This window comes from Colletotrichum jinshuiense, chromosome 6 (genome assembly GCF_051148585.1).
Source record: "Colletotrichum jinshuiense chromosome 6, complete sequence".
In the NCBI taxonomy this organism is placed as follows: domain Eukaryota; kingdom Fungi; phylum Ascomycota; class Sordariomycetes; order Glomerellales; family Glomerellaceae; genus Colletotrichum; species Colletotrichum jinshuiense.
The window spans coordinates 5015955-5038734 of NC_139313.1; the positions used below are offsets into that span (position 1 = coordinate 5015955).

The 22780-nt window shown below is 47.2% G+C and overlaps 3 protein-coding genes across 3 annotated transcripts; 2 read left to right on the forward strand and 1 right to left on the reverse strand.

The window, feature by feature from the left end:
* Positions 1-2317: 2317 nt before the first annotated feature.
* EsH8_VI_001261 (uncharacterized protein) lies at positions 2318-2608 on the reverse strand (the record flags this gene model as incomplete). Its single annotated transcript, XM_083272514.1, has 1 exon — positions 2318-2608. One exon carries the CDS (start codon positions 2606-2608, stop codon positions 2318-2320), a length of 291 nt encoding a protein of 96 aa, XP_083127688.1.
* A 12259-nt stretch (positions 2609-14867) lies between these two features.
* On the forward strand, positions 14868-16752 carry EsH8_VI_001262 (cytochrome P450; the record flags this gene model as incomplete). Its single annotated transcript, XM_083272515.1, has 5 exons — positions 14868-15333; positions 15389-15483; positions 15532-16162; positions 16227-16333; positions 16432-16752. The coding sequence occupies 5 exons, from the start codon at positions 14868-14870 to the stop codon at positions 16750-16752; spliced, it is 1620 nt and encodes a 539-aa protein (XP_083127689.1).
* Positions 16753-20333: 3581 nt separating this feature from the next.
* EsH8_VI_001263 (uncharacterized protein) lies at positions 20334-21602 on the forward strand (the record flags this gene model as incomplete). Its single annotated transcript, XM_083272516.1, has 1 exon — positions 20334-21602. The coding sequence occupies one exon, from the start codon at positions 20334-20336 to the stop codon at positions 21600-21602; it is 1269 nt and encodes a 422-aa protein (XP_083127690.1).
* Positions 21603-22780: the final 1178 nt, after the last annotated feature.

Consider the following 22780-nt stretch of genomic DNA (forward strand, 5'->3'; position numbering starts at 1 on the left):
TTGAAAGCAGTCTTGTACAAGCTGATCAGATAGCAAGATATGCTTCATTTGGTCCTACGACCGACCCATTTCAATAGTACGAGCGATGTTCGGTTAGGATCAAGTAAATAACATTTTCTGCTGCTGTAATATTTAGTCGAATGTGCTGTGATGCTTGCAGTGAATTATACAGTCAGCAAATTCTGTCACATGTAGATTAACGCTCATTCAACATCTCTATTAGATCACCTACTAGGAAGTAATGTAACGTAGTTAACGAGCAGGGGAAGAATTCCATGGATTCTTAATCCTTACGACTTCCTAAATCCCCTAGATCTAGGACTCCAGACCCTGTTACGTTCCTCAGCTTAAGAACAAGATCCCTGTCTCTGTCTCGAACAATATGGGGCCGGTGATACCGCTAGATGACGTGTGATGTTAAGTCTTGCCAAAGAAATCTGACAGTGCAAGAAAACAAAACCTGATACAATGCCTCCGTTGTCAGTTCCCGTTAAGAACAGCGAGGGAAATAGTTATGAGCTCATCAAACTCGATACATCCATTAATCGGGGTATCAATGACTTGTCTGAGAAAGAGCTACACTGAGCTTGGTGCTTACATGCCGAGAAACCTTCACTTCAGCGCTCTCATGGCGGCTACCGACTGCTGCGGTGTCAATTCACCAGCTCCATCGTAGCATAATCCCAAAGTGATGGGTGAATAACAGCGCCGCAATAATCATTAACTTGCACTCGAAACCCAGAGACAAGAAGCCAGTACGGGTTATTAGATTAAGATAGTGTCAAGACTGAGTTTGCTATTCAATTCCACATTGGTGAGGTCCAGCCTCTGTTTGGGGTCGGGAGCGGCTAGCCCTCCCGCTGCACAACCGTTGCGGGAGATGTATGTATTCCAAACTAGACTTCGCTCTGTTGCTTCCGCCATCGGCACTGTTTAACCATTGACCACGCACATGTTTCCGTTTCTCTCTGAGAATTATTTGGCGTTGAAATATCCATCAACCTGAGTACATGTCTGATATCGGCAGTTAGAATGTCACGCGTTACCGCGCGGATATCTCGAGGGAACGTAGCTTCGCGACTCAACTCTAAAATCCCTTCCTCCCCATGCAACTCTTTTTGTGCGATTCACGAGACTGGCATAAAAAGAGAAAACTTTGAGATCGTAATTCGACTTTGAATTAAGGTGTTGGTAACTTCATCCGTCTTCGTTCACCGATTTGTTTGGTTGGCTGTTAACAGGAATATTGAGTCCGAAGCGGCTGAAAGTAAGGGCCATTACAAACCTCTTGTCGTCTCGGGCTTTTCATACAGCAGCACATTCTATGAAAGATGGCCATTTGTGAGTAGTCTACTCTTCCAATAGAATTGTAAAAGAATTTGCGCTTTCCCTTTCCCTTCACCCTCCACTCTACTTTTTCCCATTGATTGTTCTTTTGTCGGCGTCAATTTATGAGCAATATTTCTTTTCACTTGCACTCGACCGGGGGGACACTTCAGTATGACAAAGTTTTATTTCTCTAGCCTCTTTTGGCTTACGTCTTAGTAATAGAATGGTCTCTGTAACAAGCTGTCGTGTTCTTGCGTGTATATACATTCTATGGTTCGCCTTGCATGGGTCTCTAAATGTTTCTTGAACCCATCTCACAATTATCCAATGTGCCAAGTATTCAAAGGAAAAAGCCAACTGAGTCGATTCGGTCATATCTTATTCTAAAATTTGTTTGGTTAGCTATCAGCCTTTCTCAATGTTGCTCTCAGACTTTGTCCTCTTGACTGGAAGCTTAGGTGTAAAAGCCTTGAACCCCCCCTGCTCTAGAGTATCTTTTTCTTTCTGAATGCGACACTTGACTCGGCAATCAAACCGGTTCCGGTCCGTCTGGAACCCGACTTCCTATTGGCATTACTGGTGGTAGCCTCTATGGCGCGAAAGGCAACGGTACTACACCCTTCACAAACATGATACACCAAAATGTTAGCCACTAATCAGAGAATCCACTGTAATCCCCGTTGGAGGAGATTTTGGAGCATGTCAAGTTTAGAACAATAAGTCATATGTTGAGCAACCAGAACGATGGTGGTAGCAGAGCAGCTTAGGAGGACTTCAAGATTCTGGGCGATGCAAAGTTCTGTAATTTGTCTATCTTCTTGCCTGGGAATGGAAGGACTTTGAAAAGTAACCATGACACCACTTGATAGCGAAAGAACCACAGTATAAATTGCCGATACAGCAGCCCAGACTAAAAGGAAGCTTTAATCTTTACAGAAAAACGTTAGCCATGGTCTCTTGATTTTGTATGATGATAGGGACTGACCACTTAAAGCTCGGAGCACTTGAAGCGCCTATTGAAAGCGCCTCCGCTAATGCAAGCGTCCGGGTAGTAACCGGAAGGGCACGAGTTGGTGCAACGGCCCAGCGAGGTTGCGCCGCCTGATAGGTTGGTACACTCCGCCGCGCATCGGCTGCCCCCGTCGCCGTTGGTGCCGTTCAATCCGCAGGAGACATAACCTGCGGGGCAATCTTTGTCCTGACGGGCAGAGATGGGACCCGCAGTAGCGAGAGACAGCATAGTGCTCATGGCGATGGTGACGATGCTAAGCAACTGCATTTTGATAGGAAGATCTTGGTAGTCTGGTGTTGGCTGGTTGAAAAGAGTGTGTAACTGAGTCTGTAGTGATTGTGATACTGATGGTGAGAGTGATGAGATGTGAAATTGGGGGAGGAAATCTCTGATATCTATAGTCTAAGAACCCCTTTATCTGAATCCATCATCGAGTGTTGAAGACAGTGAGTCCTGGGCCCTGTCAGTAACTGCATAGCCTGCTTCAATTCAGAGTTTATTTGCCATTGTACCCAATCTATTCTACAACTCGAGCTTATGCTACGAGGCTGTTGCCTGAGAGATATTGCGCTGAATGTCGATCTCGAAATTGTGATGACCACGGGAACGGGATGTAGCTTATGACTCTCGGCTTCGCTCTCGGTTTTCTAGATTAAGTGGAGTCGTGCTGACCCTATAAAATGCGCAGAGAATAAACATCGAGAGCGCCGTAACCTCGGTTTTAGAGTTGTGCACGTTCTACCTGCCGTGGGGCCTTATATTGACCAAGGTGGCTCGGCGTTTGTCTCGGGTATTGACAATGACTCGAGTGGAGCGATCGTGGTCAGAGCTTCCGTTCATGTGTTTAATTCGGATGTGTTCATGAGCCTAATGTTTTACTATGCTGAAAAGCCCGATAAGTCTTTTTTGTCCCTATAAAAGTACACTTGGCGTTGGTTATTTCTTATTTACAGTTTTAAAGCCTATGTGATTCAAATAGTATAGTTACTTCCAGACTCTCGACAAACGATTTGTAATATCACTTAGTCCAAGGTAGAAGGTTGCAGCAGAGGACTTTGACCATCTGATTGACAGCGAGAAGGCTTCATGTTCCACATCTCTTTCCACTTTTCTCTTTACTGTATTAGGGGGCACCTGATAAACTAAACATACCACTAAGAGCAATACGAGGTTCATGCCCCTGAAGGCATGAAGGCCACTATAAAACCTTACAGCCGTGAAAGCTGGAGGTTAGTGATAGTTTCCGAATTTTCATTTAGACTTTTGTCTCTGTACTCAGCCTAGCAGTCAGGCGCGCAGTTATCCCCGTATCCCGACAATTCAAGGACTCACGGGCCGGAGTCCGCAGCGATGCCGCTTACATGGGTAACCTGTGGAGAGTTTCATCGCGTAGCCGCTCAATCCAAGAAAAAGATCAGTACATTTCTCAGGCATGATCATTAACAAGAGACAGGACCTAAGTCGGCTGTGTGAACAACAGGGTTTTACATCGTTCGGCTGGTTTTGTCTCTATTAACTAGTTAACCGTCTCATGCAAAATGATCAATCCAAGTTTTCGCACTATCGGCACATGCTTATTATACTTTATTAAGTCAGTAACCCAAAGCGGAACCGAAATTCACTTACATTCTCTCATGACGAACTTGAAATGCTCGGTCTCGCTTAGAGAAATGCAAATCCTTATCGGTTTATTGCAAGCTTTATGTAATCTCTCGGCTTCTTGTAACGTCCTACACATCCATGCTTTCGTTTTCATGAATGACGTTTATTGTTATTCACTGCATATTTAGATCGTATTCTATACCTCATTCAATTAATTATTGCTATTTGTTAGTTTCTTTTCGCGCTTTTTCTCTTTGTATCTATGGTTATTCTCAATATAAGGACTAGAAGTGGGATATTAAGCAATGGATAGACACTAAGAGTTTTACAAACACAACCTATACAGTGTGAAACGCCCTAAGACTTACTGTGAAAGGACAGCTATGCATAGCATAGTGGCGGTGTTATTTAACAACGAAACGAATCTGTTGTGGTAGAGCAAACTTATTACTCTCTAAGCCTTTATTTAGGTAGACCTAAGCGTTTTTCGCTAGAATTAAGACCTAATCCCCGTTCGATTTGGCGGGGGGCGCTCGGACCAAGTGGTGATTTTTAGGACCGGATTCCTAAAGACCGGGCCCTATAGTGATTAGTTAGATAGAAAAAAGAACCCTAGGGCTATTTCTTTCTCCAAGGATTACTTTAGGCTTTAAAGTTGACCTACTGAAGTGGAATAGTAGGGATAGATAGATGCAAAACACTACAACACACTTAGCAACTGCTACACACTCTAGGTTCTGCTTACTATATAGTGACTTCCCGTCTATATATTACAACCCGTTAGAAACTGTAACGGCACAGCCGTACAATTGGCGTAAGTCGCGGAGCGCAGTCCTTGTGGTCCTAGTTAAGCAGTGTTGACAGCAGCGCAAGCATGGTTGCTTGCACTGACGGATCTTTTCATCTTTTGCCACAGTTGGTCACTGTCAGCCTTCTGTTACACATCAATCTTCTATCTTAAGGAATAACATGCTATCACTTTAGGTGCCTATAAACAACACGCTGTGAACCCCTAAGAACGGGCTATACATTAAGCCTCTAGCCTGAGAATTAATCCTAAATACCGTCCCACCATCAATATCCATCTCAATTAGTCGCGGGTTAGTAGTCATACTAGCAATGGTTTCCAGAAGATATTAGTCTATATAGATGATCATGTTAAGATTGATCCAAGTTTATGTGTTTGCATCTTTAGGTTTCTCTTCCTGGCCTCGAGAACTAAACAAGAGTGGAGGTAGAGATGAGGTGTATGGCGTGGTGTGACGCGTGCCATGTGTTCTCGATTCTGGGGGAATGCGCCTATTCACTAAGTCAGCCATAAATGCCCTCGCCGCTGTCTTTTGTCGTTCCCAGAGAGGAATCTATCGATACCCGTCATATACATCACGCCCTGGGCCACCGCGGGGTCGGAGAAACCCTCTCGACTTTGACCATGTTCTCTTCTCAGCGCCGTGGACGAACACCTCGGAGCCACTGTCGGCGGCCTCAGATCGTCGATTCTTCAAACCAAGATAGCCTTGGAGAAATATCCCTCAGTTCAGCTATGAAATTGCCATCGACCTAGATGTTCCAATATGACGCCATCGCCATGTAGGTGAATGTCGTCGTTGTAGTCGATTGGCAGCCATAGCCTGGATGCTACAATCACCATGGCACGCTTGGCTAGACGCAGGCAAACTGAAGCCTAAAAAATTTCTCATTGCAGACTAAAGACCGCCGACTGGGCTTCCTAATGTCGACCGAACATGCACCCCGCCGGCTAGGCTGAAGAACATCCATAGGTAACATGGCGGATGTAACCCATTGTAGGACAGAACCATGGGATTGGGGTTATGAACCCGTGGCATCGCACTGTATTTTGGCTCTTGTGGATGATACACGCAGAGCGCGAGGGACGTACGAAGGAGAGGTAATAGTAATCTGTTGTACTTGACTTCATCATGCCCTTGGCGAAAAGTGACGTTATCAAGTCGACGTCCTTTATGAATGAACAAAGAAATAAGAGGGCAATCATGATGTTGAGGGGTTGTGAAGGGACCTTGAGGTGGCTGGAATGGGAAGGTGCTGGGGGTGTTCTAATCAAATAGAGTATTGCCTATAAATCGTGACCTCATTAGAATCTCAAGAACCATCGATTTCGGGGTAAAACTGGAATGTTATCGGACTGAAGGAAAGTGAGGTCCATTGGCACCTGATGGGTTACCTTATATTAACCTCACCAGATCGGCAAATCCACTCTGCCGCTAGCAAGCTTCAATATGTTATACTAGTCAAGCTGGCCTCGTTGTGCCGGTGCTTTACAAATCTTTCCAGGACTTATATCGGGACTTAATACTATAAGGTCGAAGCTTGTTTTCCTATCAGCATTCCATTTATTACTCTGCACTCATTCGACCATTCGATTTCTCGCAGTCAAAATGGGTTTGAAAACTAACTGCCCCCAGGGCGGTCGGTGTTAACGCCGACAAACATCGCCTCTGCGCCTGCATCCGCGACTTGGGGTATGGTGGTGAAGTTGCAATTAGAAGCGATTCACAATCAGCGCAATGTTGGTATCCGAAGGAAGATACGTCTACAGTGAGACGTTTCGCTAGACTGGCCCCCGACCTCCACACGCCTACCCTGCGCCGTCCTCGCCATGCTGAGAGTAGGCGTGGGAATAAGACTGAGAGTGGGAAGAGGAATGAGACTGACAATGGGGGCATGTCACGTGTCTCCTTGCGTAGCGACGCACCGCCAACGATCGGGTTTCGCGAAAGCCTCCAAAAGGTTGCGAGCTTCGAACCATGCACGCATCCGTAAGCAGGTGCAGACTCGTTGGTGCCCACGAATCGACCCGTTTGCCTTCAGCGTCCTCGACACCCATCGAACCACAGTTCATAAGCATCTCATCATGGACCGTTTCCTCCCACCTGCTTTTCTGAAGCTTGTCAAGGCCTCCGAGGCTCTCAACCGTCCCGCCAAACCACCCTCACAGCGTGCCCTGGCCACTTGTAGCTACAGCCTATATACTAAGTTTTAGATTAATTCTAATAGCTTAAAATGCTACCTATTAATTAGATTTATTACTTCTAAAGACTATAATGTATCGTAGAATAAATATATCAATTTACATTAACGCATTATTAGTGCCGTTTTACATCTCACTCGCCTGTAATTCATGTTAAACAATAATAGATTACTTGGCATTAATATATTGAAGCAGATAGATCTTATTATTACTAACAAACTCTAAATTACTATACTATTAACCGATCTCAAACTGATCATCTTATTAGTATAACCACTCAGTTCGTTGGGTTACGTCGCAGAGACATAACATGATTGCACAGGCGCGGTTGTTCACGTTCTCGTGGTAAACGATCGTGACGTCAAGGTGCCGATAGCTATAATATGATAATGGGGTGCATTATTGATGAAAAGATAATGTGAAGCTATTGTGAGCAAGGGTCTAATATAGCGGTCGTTACGTGAAGAATCACGTGAGGGCAGAGAGCCTTGTCAAAAGTGAATGTAACAGACAGCCCAATAGTTCTACCTCTTTTATACCTAACGTCTAATGAGTCTAATGAAGTAGGAAGGAGGAATAAGACCTATTTCTACAGGAGACCTACTTAATAAAGTTGTTTAAAAGCCCCTCCTTTAAACAAACTTCTAACTGAATACAGCTTTTATCTAGCTAGTATTAGATTCCAATAAGGGGCCTCGCAATTGTTAAGAACTCTTCAAGATTCTGCAAGAATATGTAAGGTTGTTCTAATGCTGCGAAATGACCGCCCTATTTCAATGGCATTAGGTACAAGCTGTAAATCAGTGTAGGGTGTGACGGCAACACGTACCTTGTCGTTCCGCTTATAATAAACAAGATTGGGATAGGCCTTCTCAGCCCATGCTTGAGGCAAAAGTATATTCTCCGCTGGAAATACAGAGTATCCAAATGGCTTTTCTTTCGATGTTGGAACTGAGAAAAGTCCGCCGGTTACCGCGGCCCCTGCAAGTGCTCGGTATGGGTACATGCTTCTCGGAAAAGTGTCTGTATACCAGTACAAGCTAACCATTTTGAGAATGGTGTCAAGAGACAATGGATAATGAGAGTCAGGCCATTCGACGAATTTCTCCCCAATCCTAAACAAAGTTTGTTAATAATGGCAAACCAAAAACCAAACGATAAGAGACATACCATGACAGTGTTGCAAGTGGGCTGGATGAGAGAACAAGACCAATTGTAGAGGGCCTCAGCCCATGTTCAAGAATATACGACGACCCCGTGGCGCTGAAGTTGAACATACGCTGGACATGCTGTGCTTCTTTTTCAGTAATATTGGCTGTGCTAAGAATCTCATCCTGAGATGCTGGAGCAAGCATGTTGACTTTTAGGTTCTTTAGTACTAATGGTTCCTGTTGACTGTTGGGCTGATTGTACCTACTATGGAAGGCTTTGCACTGCGGATAAGATGCGGATAAGATCCTGGCTAGGAAGCTGCCAATGTCGCCACCTTGGACAACGTATCCTGAATCGAATCCAAGAGTAACCATAAGCTCATTCATTAGCCTTGCTGCAATGTCTAGTGTGAGCTCGACATCAGTTGGTCCACCGGAAAGCCCATAATGCGGCAAGGAAGGTACAATAACATGATACGGAAGTGTTTCCGGGGTGTATTTGGTCTTCAAAATATCCAAAAGAGGAAGAAACTCGAGGAACGAGCCAGGCCATCCGTGTAGGAGAAGTAGAGGCAAGGCGTCCTGTTTTTCAGAAAAAAGAGCGATGTAGTGTATGTTCGTAGGCCCGATATCGATGTCGTTGATGGATATATTAAAGTTGGAAAAACTGTTGATATGTTCTTCATGTTTTCGCCAGTCCAGATGGAGCCATGCATCCTTTGCTTCGACCAACCACTTTCTAGTGGTACCGAACTGGGTATCGTTATGGCTATTGTACCAGTTCTCAGACCCAACCTTGGAAGCTGATAGTAATTGCATAAACTCCTCTATCTTGTAATCAGGAATATGAATCGTCAGTTCTTCCGGGGCAGAGGTGAAATTTTGAGGTATGGTGGTAAGTGTTGCAGCACTTTCGACGATCATTAGGAGTATGGGAAGCTGTAACCACATGTTGCTGAGTCTTAGGGTCAGGAGAAATATGGGAAACTGATCGATTAACGACTGGTGGCAATCCTTTATTAAACATCTCGATTTTATCTTTGATTGAATTATTGCAATACGTGACTAATAAAAATCAAAAAGCATTTGAACGATACCTACGTCTAGGGAGAGCTCAAGATTGACAAACAAATGATGAATACGAATTTGGTGTTTAAAAAAGTATCCACATAAATCCAAGCTATAGGGGCACGGCGCAATATTATGGCCGCTCTTGAATCATATTTTGTGGTTCGGAGTAATTATTCAAGAAACGCTGAAGGCTTTAGCAGTTCTGGTGGCGGAATTGATTATTGATCACGTCAGGCCGCCGAACGCGGGCCCCGACGCGGAGGACGGCTAACTTCTTCTTAAAGAGTTTCTCCTTACCATTACCTAAACATAGCACTGACATTGATTTCTCATGATAAAGAAGCTCTCCAAAGCCGTTACCAATTGAATCGGTCGGAAGAACTAACACATATTTGCCTTGTGGTCGGAATCACCCTTCAACTACAGTGATTACCAAGAGAAATTATTATAAATCCCCTATATCTTAGTCATTCGGAAATCTCGTTGAATTCAATGGGAGACAGAAGTCGTGTCTACATGTACTGCTGTCGCTTCGCCGTCTGTTTCCGTGGTCTCGACCGAGGTGAGAGAATCTAGTCTTCGGCGCCTTCAGCTTTCGACTCCTGCGTATTTCCCTGCGTAGGCGAATTCCATGATACGAGGGAAGGTGAGTATTTCTACATGCTGCCAGTCTGCCCATCGCTCTCTGGCATCCTGGAACTCTCCGTTGATGAGTTTGCTTGTTGAATGATGGAGACTGGAATGCCATAACTGCGCTGTGCTCAGAAAACTCCCGCTTTTCCGGACTGACGGAAAAAGAAGCTAGACGAAAAGATGCTAACATGGTTAGCATAACACCACTAGGCGGTGGACGCAGCTCTAACGTTTTATATAGAAGTGTAGCCATGCTTGGAATCTGAGCTTTGGGGGCCTGAAGGTTCGTAAATATCTCGTAGAGAATGGTGGTTTGGTGAAAGTGTTCCATTGCAGGCGCCCTCAGTAGTTGGAGGGTGATTAGACTTGTTTTGAAGCCATCAATTCCGATGCCCAGTGGCGCGTCACTAGCTCCCAGTCAGGACTTCTGTCGCCTAGCCGTAGCTGCACCAACTTGTCGGATGCTGGGCGAGTATCGCATGCTGCAGCAACGTAGAGGGCGCTTAACCGATACTTTGGTCTCGGCCAGGCTGCATTCATCGGCTACAAATTCATTGCATGGAAGGGCAAGTCACGCGGAAAAAGCAAAGGTTAACGTTCAAAGAGTAGCTTGTTGGCATCCAAGGCATCTAAGGCACCATAGGAAGTGCTTTCTACGGTCAAAATCCATTGGTACTTCTGAGATTTTGCTACATGGTCATGATACATGACAAGGTACATGGCGTTATGGGTGGCACCGCCCACTGTCAGCGGCTTGTTGAGGTGGAGTTGAAGTCTGCGACCGTGAGTAGACCTATGCCGGGCCCTCCTTGAGGCGCCGACCCACGTCGACCTGCCACTTCTGCATCCTTAGTTAATTAGCTGTACATATCCTTAGGTGTTATGAGAGAAAGAGGGCCGAATGGTCTTATAGAGACCATCTTCCACGCACTTGATCTTCTTCTCCAAGGGTGTTGCATTGCCATCAGCATTTATAGACCCTCACCAGGACAACTAAAAAGCTGCCACATAAACTCATCGACTGTTAAGTGTATGTAACAGGAATTGAAATAACACAAAGCATTTGCACCAGCAGGGCTTCATCTCGGTTACCTTCGTGGCAAGGTTAATCCGAAATCCCCGCTCCTTTTAGAGGACCACGACTCTTGAGTCATCCATGTGTCCTCAGTGGTTGCTTCCTTGCAAATTCTCGGGTTTGTTGACCAGATAGCCATTACTGTTCATGGAATATGCGCGAGTGGTGAGTACAGCGTTGCTGTTGCGTCTTGCGGCCGTCGGATCAACGGAGTTTCGCTGTAATTGCCAGTTTTAGCTGAAGGACTGGAAGCATGCGGCAAACTTACTACCATTTAAAAAAAAGCCAGCCAAATGCTAGAGAATGTTTTCAAGAGTGACAAGCCCTTCTATCATCAGTATGTCTTTATCCCCACAGACGAGACGCCTCACGATCTTGTTGGCGCGTGTGAATACCATCGAATGTACCAAGGGACGCTTCTTAACAAAAGGGGCTTACTGCTTTACTTGCGATATATAAACTTACTACATCTTGGCCAAGCTCTCCAATCGGGCAGATATAATCAACCGAGCTCCATTTGTGGGTTAGGAATTCCGCCGGGTTCACTAATATTAGTACTTGCGTGGCCGAACGGGTATACGGAGAACAGACCGGGCGAAAGGTTTCGGAATCGGACGTATTATCCACGCTTACCCTATCACATTTTTTATGCGACTAGCTCGTACTCATGAGTTTTCCGAACTGGCAGTGACTGAGCGCTGGTGCTTGATGATGAGAAGCTGCATTCAGCTGAATTCAGTCGTGCCAGTGGATATTGTATTTAACAACCCACCGCATGAAATCATAACGCGAAATACATAATACATACTTATATACTTACTTGGTGATGTTAAGTTTGAGAAGCGACTCTAGTACAGGCTATTCATTCAAAGGATCAAGTTTTTAGCTATGTCTATCCCCACCACCACCCAGGCCTGGGTTGTTGAGGCCGTCTACCCAAACAGCTTTGCTGGCCTAAAGCTGGTAGAAGTGCCTATTCCGGAACTCGGCGAGCATGACGTTTTAATCAAGATTGAGGCAGTGTCGCTGAATTTCAGCGATTTAATGATTCCCCCCTAGGTAAGTCTAGCTTCAATGCTCCCTGATCCATAAGAGTCGGAGAATATGAAATAGTGCATTGCTAACGTAGTTTAGAGCCACTACCCTTTCCCTGTGAAACCATCCGTCATCCAGGGCTCTGACGGAACCGGCTCCGTTCTCGCCGTTGGGCCAAAGGTCACCAAGTTCTCCGTCGGCGACAGAGTTTGCACTCTCTTCGCTCAGCTTCATCAGGCCAACCCAATTCCTCCCGAAGCCCTCTATACCAACCTAGGTGGCGCCATCGACGGTACCCTTCGGAGACATGCTGTATTTCCCGAATATGGCTTCGTTCTACGGACTGCAATCGAAGGCTCTCAAGCCCGGGGACTGGGTCCTTACGCAGGGTAGTGGTGGCGTGAGCCTATCAGCCATTCAGTTCGCTGTTGCTGCGGGCGCAAACGTCGTGGCTACAACATCCTTAGAGAAAAAGGCGGCAGCTCTAAAGACACTTGGTGCAGCCCACGTCATAAACCACAAAGACACGCCTAACTGGGGTGAGGTAGCTAGAGGGCTAACACCGAATGGAATCGGTTTCGACCACATCATCGAGGTCGGTGGAGAAAGCAGCGTGGTGCAGTCGCTCGCTGCCATTAGGTTTGAGGGTCTCATTAGCTTCGTGGGCTCCCTGACGCTGCCTAAGGGAGAGGAGGGTGCTTCGTTATTACAGACTTTGATTAAGCTTTGTACAGTGCGGGGCCTCCTCGTAGGTTCTAGACAACAGTTTGAAGTTATGAATCGCGCGATTGATACGGCAAGGATCAAGCCTGTTATTGACCCAAAGACTTTCACCTTTAAGGACTTGCTGGAAGCCTATCGGTACCAGCTAGAAGGGAAGCATTTTGGAAAGGTCATTATAACACTTTGACGTATAGCATATGAGATATAAGGTATGTAGATAAATACTTCATCTAAGATTTTTCAATCTACTCCCTGAAAAGGAAAGAAAGGGGGGGTTTTAAATTCTCACAATGAAAATTTAGTATACTGAAATATTCAAACTACTAATATAGGATATAGGTTGTATAGTGGACAACTACATACTTGCTTGTAGATTATTAGTATTAATATAGGTAGAAAGGGTTAAGACTTTAAAATTTCTTAAACATTTTAGTTATCTAATTTTTCTTTTAGTCCTCTAAGTAGGTAATCTTTTTTAATAGCTAAGTCTTCTTTATAGCTAAATCCTTTTAATAGCTAAGTAGATCGCCTGATCGGTCTGCTACCAGTTAGGTAGAGGCTAGAAAAGGTAAGAAAAGAAAGAGAGAAGGAAGGAGGAGAAAACAGCTGTTATCTCCCTCTCTCTTCTCTCTTTCTCTCGCCTGCCTTCCTTCCTTCTATTACCGTTATATAGTTATATAGTTAGTTATTTAATATAGCTAACAAAGTGGAATAGTAGGGATGGATAGATGCAAAACACCACAACACACCTAACAACTACTATACACCCTAGGTTCCGCCTACTATAGAGTGACTTCCCGTCTACAAAGCAACAGAAGCGTCGATTGTCTGTTAGAGATAGGCCTGATCAGGCCTATTCTCAACAGACAATCGCACTTTCTAGACTGCATGGGGAGGGTCGAGTGTTTACCTTGTTGTTTAGTGGTCACCTCAACTGTAGTCGCTCGTGTGTATAAGTGAATTAGTAAAAGGTCTCTAGATTACGTAAAGAAAGGAGTATTAGTGTGATGATGTGCCGGCGTGTCTGATCAGGCTTAATCCGCTCTGATTAGACCTAAATACACGCTGATGACTAAGGAAAAGACAGCATGGTGATGAAATCAGGAGTAAAGTAGCCCTAATGTCTACATGTCCGCTAGGCCGCGTGGGTTAAACCCCGCCCCATTCCATTACTATTTAACTTCTTCTTAGAGTATAATTAGGTTCTTCTAGATAAAAAGAGTAGGGACCTTACTACTTTTATTACACTACTTGCTGTTGTTAACGTTATACGCCTAATACCCCATCTCATCGGCCTTCCTTGATTAAGGGTCGTTCGACCTAACGGTCTTTTCTTTATCTGCACGACGACCGGAGAGAGGATTTAAGAGTGCAGCGTGACCCTGACCTGCTGCGCCCCCGAGACTGGTTCCAGGGTAGTTCGAGATGGGTCGGAACTGGCTCGAAAAAGCCGCCTCCTTCTTAACTTAGCTTTGCGGTCCGAAAGCTAAGTCGCGCAGCTGTCGATCTTCACTTTGAAAGCCCCTGGAGTTCCTACGAAGAACTACAGGACTTGGAGGGTTGAGAAAGTCTCGCAGTGTATATCTTTGCCTCCATTTGCCAGTACTCTGCTGATTGTTAGAGATCGAGCAATGCATGTGGACTAGCAACAGCAAGGTGAGTCGTACCTACACATATAAGGACAGCGAGAGAGCACAACGAGAGGTCGACGGCAGCCTACTATCGGTCCGACGCCGGACTTTCCCTGTTGCACTCCTAAAACTCGAGCAGAAGGCTAAATAATGCCAACGCGTCTCCTGCCGGGGCAGAGATAAGAGCGCATTATTCATGTTCTTCTTGAGTGCCTCTGTTATGGTCGCCTAGCGGTCGGACGCATCATCTCAGTTAGACTTTCGGTCCGAGAGCGAGGTACTGTTGGGTCTAAGAGCCAAAAAATCTAATCTAAATGGTGAGCGTTACGTCGCGGCCCCAGCGTGTACTGGCTAACGATATGCCCCTACCATCGAACGCTGGAAGAAGAGTGTGGGTGGGAGCAATGCTAAAAGTACAGCCGTCCCTGCTTCTATTCAATCTCCGTCGAAGACATTTTGGCCCATGTAATAACAGAAGTTGATCTAGATACACCTAACTAGCATCATTACCAATAGTAGCACCATTGCTGCTCTATCCGGGCCCCTCTCTTGAGAAACTGTCGTGTCCGAAACCATTACCAAGAACGAATTCAGCATGCATGTGAACGGTTCGTCGTCGTCATCGTGCAGCTGGGTCGACTACGCGTCCTCGACACTGCCGTCATCAGACTCGGTCACCAACTCTGCCCTCTACCTGCTAGCGCTACTAGCCGTGGTCTCCTTCTTCGCGGCACCGATTCGAAACAGGCTTCGGAGCGTCGAGATATACCCGGTCGTCAACACAACCAAGGAGGAGTACCTGAAAGGAGCCAAAGCCCTTCTCGCCAGGGGGGCCGAGGAGTACGGCGGTAAGCCCTTCCGAGTGTACACGGGCCAGGGCACCCTCACGGTCTTGGCGCCCGAGTTCGTGCACGACGTGAAGAATGATGACAGGCTGAGCTCGACCGAGTTCTTGCTGGCCTACTGGCAGGCCGGGACGCCGGGGTTCGAGCCGTACGTCAGCTCCGGGAGTGAGTTGATTCGCGAGATGATACGAACACGCCTGACACCGGGCGAGGTCGGTGAGTCGGGATGGATGACTTGTTATGCAAGTCCGTGAAGTAAAACAAAGACCAGATGTTGAGTGTTTTTTCGCCTCGCAGCCAAGCTATCGCAGCCCCTTGCAGGAGAAGCAGCCGATGCTCTCCGAGACGTCTTCACCGACGATGAAGGTAAGTTGGACAGAAGGACAGACAGACAAACATACTCGCAATTCTGAGCTCACGAATTACCTCTTTTTCTTCTTCTTCGAAGAATGGCACGAGATAACCCTTGCCTCGACGATCCCACGAATCGCCGCCCGCGTCTCGGCCCTCGTCTTCCTCGGCCCCGAGCTCTGCCGCGACCCCATCTGGCTCGACATCACCATCAACTACCCGATCAAAGCTATGGCCGCCGCCAAGGTACTGCGGTCCTACCCGTCGCCCGTCCGCCGCCTCGTGCACTGGTTCCTGCCCTGCTGCCGCGAGCTCCGGCGGATGCTCCGCACGGCACGCCTGGCCATCGAGCCGATCCAGCGGCGGCGGCGGGAGCAGGGGGCTGGGGCGAGCGGGGCGGCGCCCGACAACGCGCTGGCGTGGATCGAGAGGCTCTCGAGCAAGCGGAAGGACGGGACGGCGCAGACGGCGGCGTTCCAGCAGCTGGGGCTTTCGATCCTCGCCAACGCGTCGACCACGGACCTGGTCTCGCAGAACATCCTGGACCTGTGCCGCAGCCCGGGGCTGGTCGAGCCGCTGAGGGACGAGGTTCTGCGGGAGACCCGGGGCGGGTGGAAGACGTCGTCGTTGTACAGGCTCAAGCTCCTGGACAGCGTGTTGAAGGAGACGCTGCGGTTGAAGCCTATCGCGTCGGGTTAGTCGTCCGTCCCTTCGCTCTGGCGCTGGCGACGTTGCTGATACAGACATTCGGTGAACAGTTGCCCTTGGACGCCGAGTCATGGAGGACGGCGTGAGGCTGAGCGACGGCAGCTTGCTCCCAAGAACAACGGGCGTGGCCGTATCCTCGGCCAAGATGTGGGATCCCGTAAGTTTATCCTAGACCGGCCGAGGAATAGAGACGTGTCGTCTCAAATACTCAAATCCGAGACAATCTGCTGAAGCTTCTCTATCACCCACGAGCAGAAGGTCTACCCGGGACCCGAGACGTTCGACGGGCACCGCTTTCTTCGCATGCGCGAGTCCGGCACTAACGAGCACGTCGCGCAGCTCGCCAGTGTGTCGCCGGAGCACCTCGGGTTCGGAATTGGGTCGCACGTGTGTCCCGGCCGGTTCTTGGGCTCGAACTCGGCCAAGCTGATCATGTCGTACATCCTGCTCCAGTACGATTTCAAGCTGGCTGACGACGAGGACGGGGCGGCGGTTGATCCCGTGCATTTCGGGTTCTCGATGCTGGCGAATCCTAGAGCCAAGGTTTATATCAGGCGAAGGAAGGGTGTTGCGTGATAGCGGGTGAAATGAACTTGCTCGGAATAAAAAATAGTCTAAGGGAAACCGGTGCTTAGGGTGGGTGTCATTCCCCCACAATTGGGACCTAATTGCGGACGGTTTTAGCGGGGGGCGCTTGGGCCAGGCGGTGATTTTTAGGACAGGATTATCTAGGATAAGGCCGTTGTAGTAATTAGTTGGTTCTTAATAAAACAAATTAACCCTAAGGTTCTAACCCCTAGGGTTCCTAACAACCCTAAAAACAAAAGAGGGAGGGTTACTTTAGGGTTTAGAGTTAGATACCACTACTACCACTACTACTATTAATATAGGTAGGAAGGGTTAGGACTAAGAGATTTCTTAACTTTCTTTAGTTGCTATTAGCAACATATACTAGACAGCCTAATAAAAGCTAATTACTAGAACAGGGCTAGGGTGGCTGAGCGTGGCACCGCCACGGATATACAAGCCTTGGCATAAGGGGGGTGTACAACTTTAGCGACCCTCAGGCAGATATTTCAATTTTTCCTTTATAAGTAGTCTTATACGTCTGATTAGATACACAAAGGATAAAAAAGCACGCACGGCAGGCAGTAATTGATTTCTATTTAGGATATTACCTGACAGCCTATTTAAAGTGATGTTCTTAAATCCCGCCAGATAGTAAAGTATCGCAACACACTCCCACCGCTTTCCACAAGAGCAACATCGCAAAACCAGCAAGCCCCTTTAAAGCTGGGGAACAGCTTTCTGCCTATCTAATCAGACGTACGAAACAGCTGTGAAGATGTATAGAGCAGTGTAGACGACCTACAGAAGGGGGTCAGTCACTCTCGGGACCCACGACCTTAAGTGCACAAGCATGACGGATGATAGGCGAGGTTAGTGTTTTTGTGTGTTGACTGACTACCCTACCAACCTAGTGTCCCGTTTCATTACTTAATAGCTAAGTGCTTTATAGCTAAGTATATAATAGCTAAGTACTTAATAGCTAAGTGCTTAATAGGTAATAGTTGAATTCTTTTAGTTGCTATTAGCAACTTAAACTAGACAGCCTAGTAATAGCTAAGTGCTTCTAGGGTTAGGCTCGTTATTTAAGATAGTACATGGTATACCAGCTTAGAATTGCGATAGTATATGGTATCATAGTACACAATATCCCAGTACATGACGTGATATTCCATGGCGTACCGGCTTATTTTGTAGGATAGTACATGTGTGGTGTGACGAGCTAAGTGTACCTATCATCCCATCGGGTGCAAACCAACCCATTTTTGCCAACGGCGGGGTAGAGCCAATTTCGAGAGACCTGGTAAAATATAAAGCAAATATTTGCGGCGTCTGAGAGATACTGCATCATGACAGAGAACCTGCGACCTTAAGCATACACCTGCAATGTCACTAGGGCGCCGCTTTACGTTCTAACAAGATAGGCGCTTCTATGGTTTCGTGGTTGGCGGCCTGCAAGGAGAGACTTTAGACCGAGCATGATGTAATCCACATGTTGACATGACAGCGCATTCAGGAGCCCGGTATTATGTATGAGTAGGCACGTACCTCACCAAAGGAATAGCTGACTGCGTTGCCTAATTGCCCATCAGTGCCATAAAGTAGCAGATTTTGCTACTTTATGGCAGCTTATGTAAGTTCCCGGGATTAGAGCGGGAACAGTGCTACAAAATAGCAAAATCTGCTACCTTATGACAGCTTATGTAAGTCCCCGGGATTAGAGCGGGAACAGCACAATAAAGTAGCAATAGCATGTGACTGTGGAGATATCCGTTAATGCGGCGAGAATATCCACCCTGTTAACTACACGAGCCCGAACCACGAACCGCGAATCCAAACCACGAGATACAAACCGCGGGCTATGTACCAGGAACCACGAACTGGAATCACTGCTTCTCGAGATCTACCCTATTTCTAGAAACCGGTCTGTTTCCTTCTTGAGATCTGCCCTATTTCTAGAAAAGAAGGTCTGCTTCCTGCTTCTCGAGATCTATCCCTTACCAGACACCGGGTCCATTTCTGCCCTATTTCTAGAAAAGAATGTCTGCTTCCTGCTTCTTGAGATCTCCCCTAACTGTCCCTGTCGGTGGCGGCCTCAGTTCTAGCGCCGCTTTTGTCAGCGTTCCAAAGCTTCTGGATTTGTTGACTTAGAAACTGGGCCGAGGCGACGGTTCTTCTCAACAAGAAGCTGTGTCCACAAGAACCGGACGTCTAGATGCGAGCAGGACATGCAGCCCGTAAAGCGGCCGAGGCAACCGATCTCCTGAAGTTGATAACATTGCCCTTTTCCTCATCATCCACTTTAATCAAGGCGCACTTTACGATGGAGCCAGTGGCAGGGGTTGTTGTAAATACCTAACCAATCAAATACCTGGTCAGGTGAGGGGAACGTAACGAAGCGCCAACCGCGCTCAGTTTCCCGTCCCCTTTTTCTATTTCTTCAACTTATTACTATATGTGTTCGCTATGACTCGTCTCGCCTTTCATCTCGTTCTCCGACCTGTGTGCTGCCACCGGTAAAACTGTTGCTTCGACATTCGTATTTCTTCAAACCACTCCTTCTCATAATCGAGTGATATCCCGCCGACTGCGTAAAAAGGGCATCGCGTACCATCTACCATCGCTGCTACGTTGTCGATATGATTTGCAGTGTTTGTCGAGAAACATTGGAGGGAATACATGATCCTTCCCGGACGAAACGCCTTGCGCTTCGAGAAGACCTGACTTGTTGTCAGCCGTCGTGGTGTGGGATCAATGATGACCTTGAAGTAGGCCTGGACAGGGCCATTACTTCTAGTAAGGCGTCACGTGTCGACTTGTCGATCTACCTCTTGAGTTTTCTAATGAGCCAGCAGAACAATGCGATCCGCTAGGCCCAGAACACTTCATCTTTGGGCATCATAGATCTGAAGGATCCGCGAAACAGTCTTTGGCAGAAGGTTGCGTTGCATGCAGTCGACGTGGCAACAACAACAAGGGTAGTGTCGAGAAGTTTGGTTATGTCACAATACTACTAGTGGACTTCCGCCCAGATGGTTCCAAACAGGCGACTTTTGAAATAAGAGTCAACTACGACGACGACCCACGCCGTTACTCCCCAGTACGGTTTCTAGTATATCCTGGTAAGAGGCCACTCGCACAGCAATAATGTCGTGAAATGTCAGGGTCTAATGCTCGTGTAACGCACTCCAGAAGAGATACGCAGACTCCATGATTCATTGGCGAGCTATACAGGAAGTCTTGCAACATGGAGTTTGGCTGAAATATGGCTGAAAAAATGCATCCAGACACACAAAACATGCAACACCAATCAGGGCTATATACCTACTCGACTATTGAAGCTTGAGCCAGCTACCGGAACCTTCCGTCTGATATTGCGTGATGAGGTTGAACCTGGAGCAAGATTCGCAGCGTTAAGTCACTGTTGGGGATCGAGGACGTGGGATCCAGACCTCATTCTCAACCGCAAAAATTTTGCCGGTCTGCAAAAGCAGAACCCTCTTGAAAGACTCCCAAAGACCTTCAGGGAGGCTTTCGAGGTCCTACAGCGACTCAACCTCTGTTACTTGTGGATTGACCGTTTCTGCATCATGCAAGATTCTGTTGAAGACTGGCAGACCCAAGCATCGTTGATGTATGAGGTTTACAGAAACGCCTTAATCTGTATTTCGGCATTAGGTGCCGCAGACGACGCCACCGGTTGCTTCTTCAACAGAAATATTGAGAACGTAAAGCCTTCGGTTGTCACGCTATCGCTCGATGGAACAATCCCGGCCAAATCCTACTTGAATGACAAGGAGATATACCGGTGGCAAGATCGGTTCGCAAGCGAGCCCTTGGCACGGCGCGCTTGGGTGGTGCAGGAACGCCTCCTAGCCCCGAGAACTCTCCATTTTGGAAGCAGTCAGATCTATTGGGAATGTCATGAAGAAATTTGTTGCGAAACCGACCCAGACTACGATTGGTGGAAGGTTGCTCACTATGGGGACTCCTCCAAGATTCGAAGTTCGTGGAAAAGCCTGATCGGCATGAAGAGGCTATACGCCAAGGACCCAGTCTTTGCTCTCACAGAAGACTGGGGGAACATTGCGAGAGTCTACGGCGGCTGCCAACTCACCAACTCCAGGGACAAGCTCGTGGCAATCTCAGCTATAGCAAAAGACATGAAACAGCGTCTGCAGAGTCTTGGAGAGCCCGCTCGATATCTCGCCGGCATCTGGGGGCAATGGCTGCCACGATCCCTGCTATGGTTTATAATTCCAACGACGGCGGGTGATGAACGCCCAAGGCCATACCGCGCTCCCTCATGGTCTTGGGCTTCGGTCGACGGCGACGTTCGAACGGGGGAAACGAGCCATTGGGACAACCTTACGATGTTGCTTTCGTCTGTAAGTGACGCAGAAGTAGCACCCTTGACCAAAGATGATACCGGCCAAGTGCACGGCGGTACGGTCACTTTGAATGGTAAGTTGGTCGTGGCAAAACTGAGCAACTGTACGAATGGCCCATGGGAGGCAGAGTCCGGCGGCGTCGTGAACCTTTGTCAGGTTGATGGATTCAAAACCACTGAAGGTACCACCATCGAGTGCGATGTCCGGCCAGCAGATGACATCCGTCAGAACTGCTATTACGGAAGCGTTCTCTTCGACACCGAAGAAGACATGTGTCGTGATGTTTTGTTTCTACCAATCTCCGTCTCCCTCTTCAAAGGTCCCGACTACCAGTACTCTGGATTGCTTCTATCAAAGGCTGAACATGGGTACAGACGGCTTGGACTAATGAACGTGGGCATGGCTGGCGAGCAAGAACGTGGTGCGTGGTTGGATGAGATTACGGAGCGTGAGGTGCGTATAGAGTAGATATGTATCAGCCATAGTAAGGTGATAAGATTGGAGAGCCTAGCTGGTACATCTGTTTTCTGGTATTGTATCAAGCATGTCACAATCGTTGTACAACCGCGTGCGCTAATATGGATTGAATATAAAGTTGAGGGCTAGTATGACTTGCAAACCATGTTGTTTGCACGAGAGCGCAGAAATGTTGATTTACTAGTGGTACAAGGTGGATGAGAATCAATGCCTAGAAAATTCTTCTGATGGAAGGTTGTCGAGTTAGACCTTCGTTAGCTTGGATGGAATATAATATGATGACTGTCTGTGGTCTTAGATGTTGCTGTGGGATGAAAAGGTTTTTAGCCAGTAGAGGGACTGGTTGGCCTTATGTATCTTTTATTGTAGTTGAAAGACGGAAGACGTGAAGGAGACGAGCATAGGAAGATGGAAGATCGTTCGCTGGGCGGCTTCACCAAAGCATCATGATACATTACCGACGCGATGATGGGGCGTAAATTTGAACGAGTGAAAGGGAACGAGTGAGAGGGAACGAGTGAGAGGGAGCGAGTGAGAGGGAGGGGAGGGAGCAAAGAGGGTGAGGAGATAAGAATAGGGGGAGGAGGGTAGGATAAGGAAAAAGAAGAAAAGAGAGGGGGACTTCCTCGCCAGCATGTCGGACGACTTTGCCCGGCATTTCCAAGGCCGGATGCGCGTTGTCTCCTTCTACAAGCGCAGGTTGAGCGCGACCGTTGAAGTACAGCCTTTCTCCTTACTTTGTGAAGCTCGTGCTGATCATGGCATCTAGATGCAAGCCGATGGCGTGCTGTAGAAGTCGGGACCGCCTGTTCTAATAGTGACGAGGAAGTTAGCGACGAGTAGCGGCCTAACTGTAGTGCCTAACGAAGATATTATGCCTTAAGATGTAGATTATTTAGGTCTTGTTAAGTTTAAGTCCTAGCGAGATAATACCTAATATAGCGTTAACGATAAATTATAGTAGAGTTTATTAAAATAACCAGCTAAATTAAAGTAGAGACCCTAAAGATAGGGGGTAGAGTAGACCGGCCGATCGGCACACTACGGGTCGGGTTAGGGCCAGGATTCTTTAGCGGGGCGGGGCTAGTCGGTTTAAAAAAAAAAGGGTTACTTAGGGTTAGATTAGGGTTAGATTAACTATCTAGAGCTTATTCGCTAGGCTAATTTAA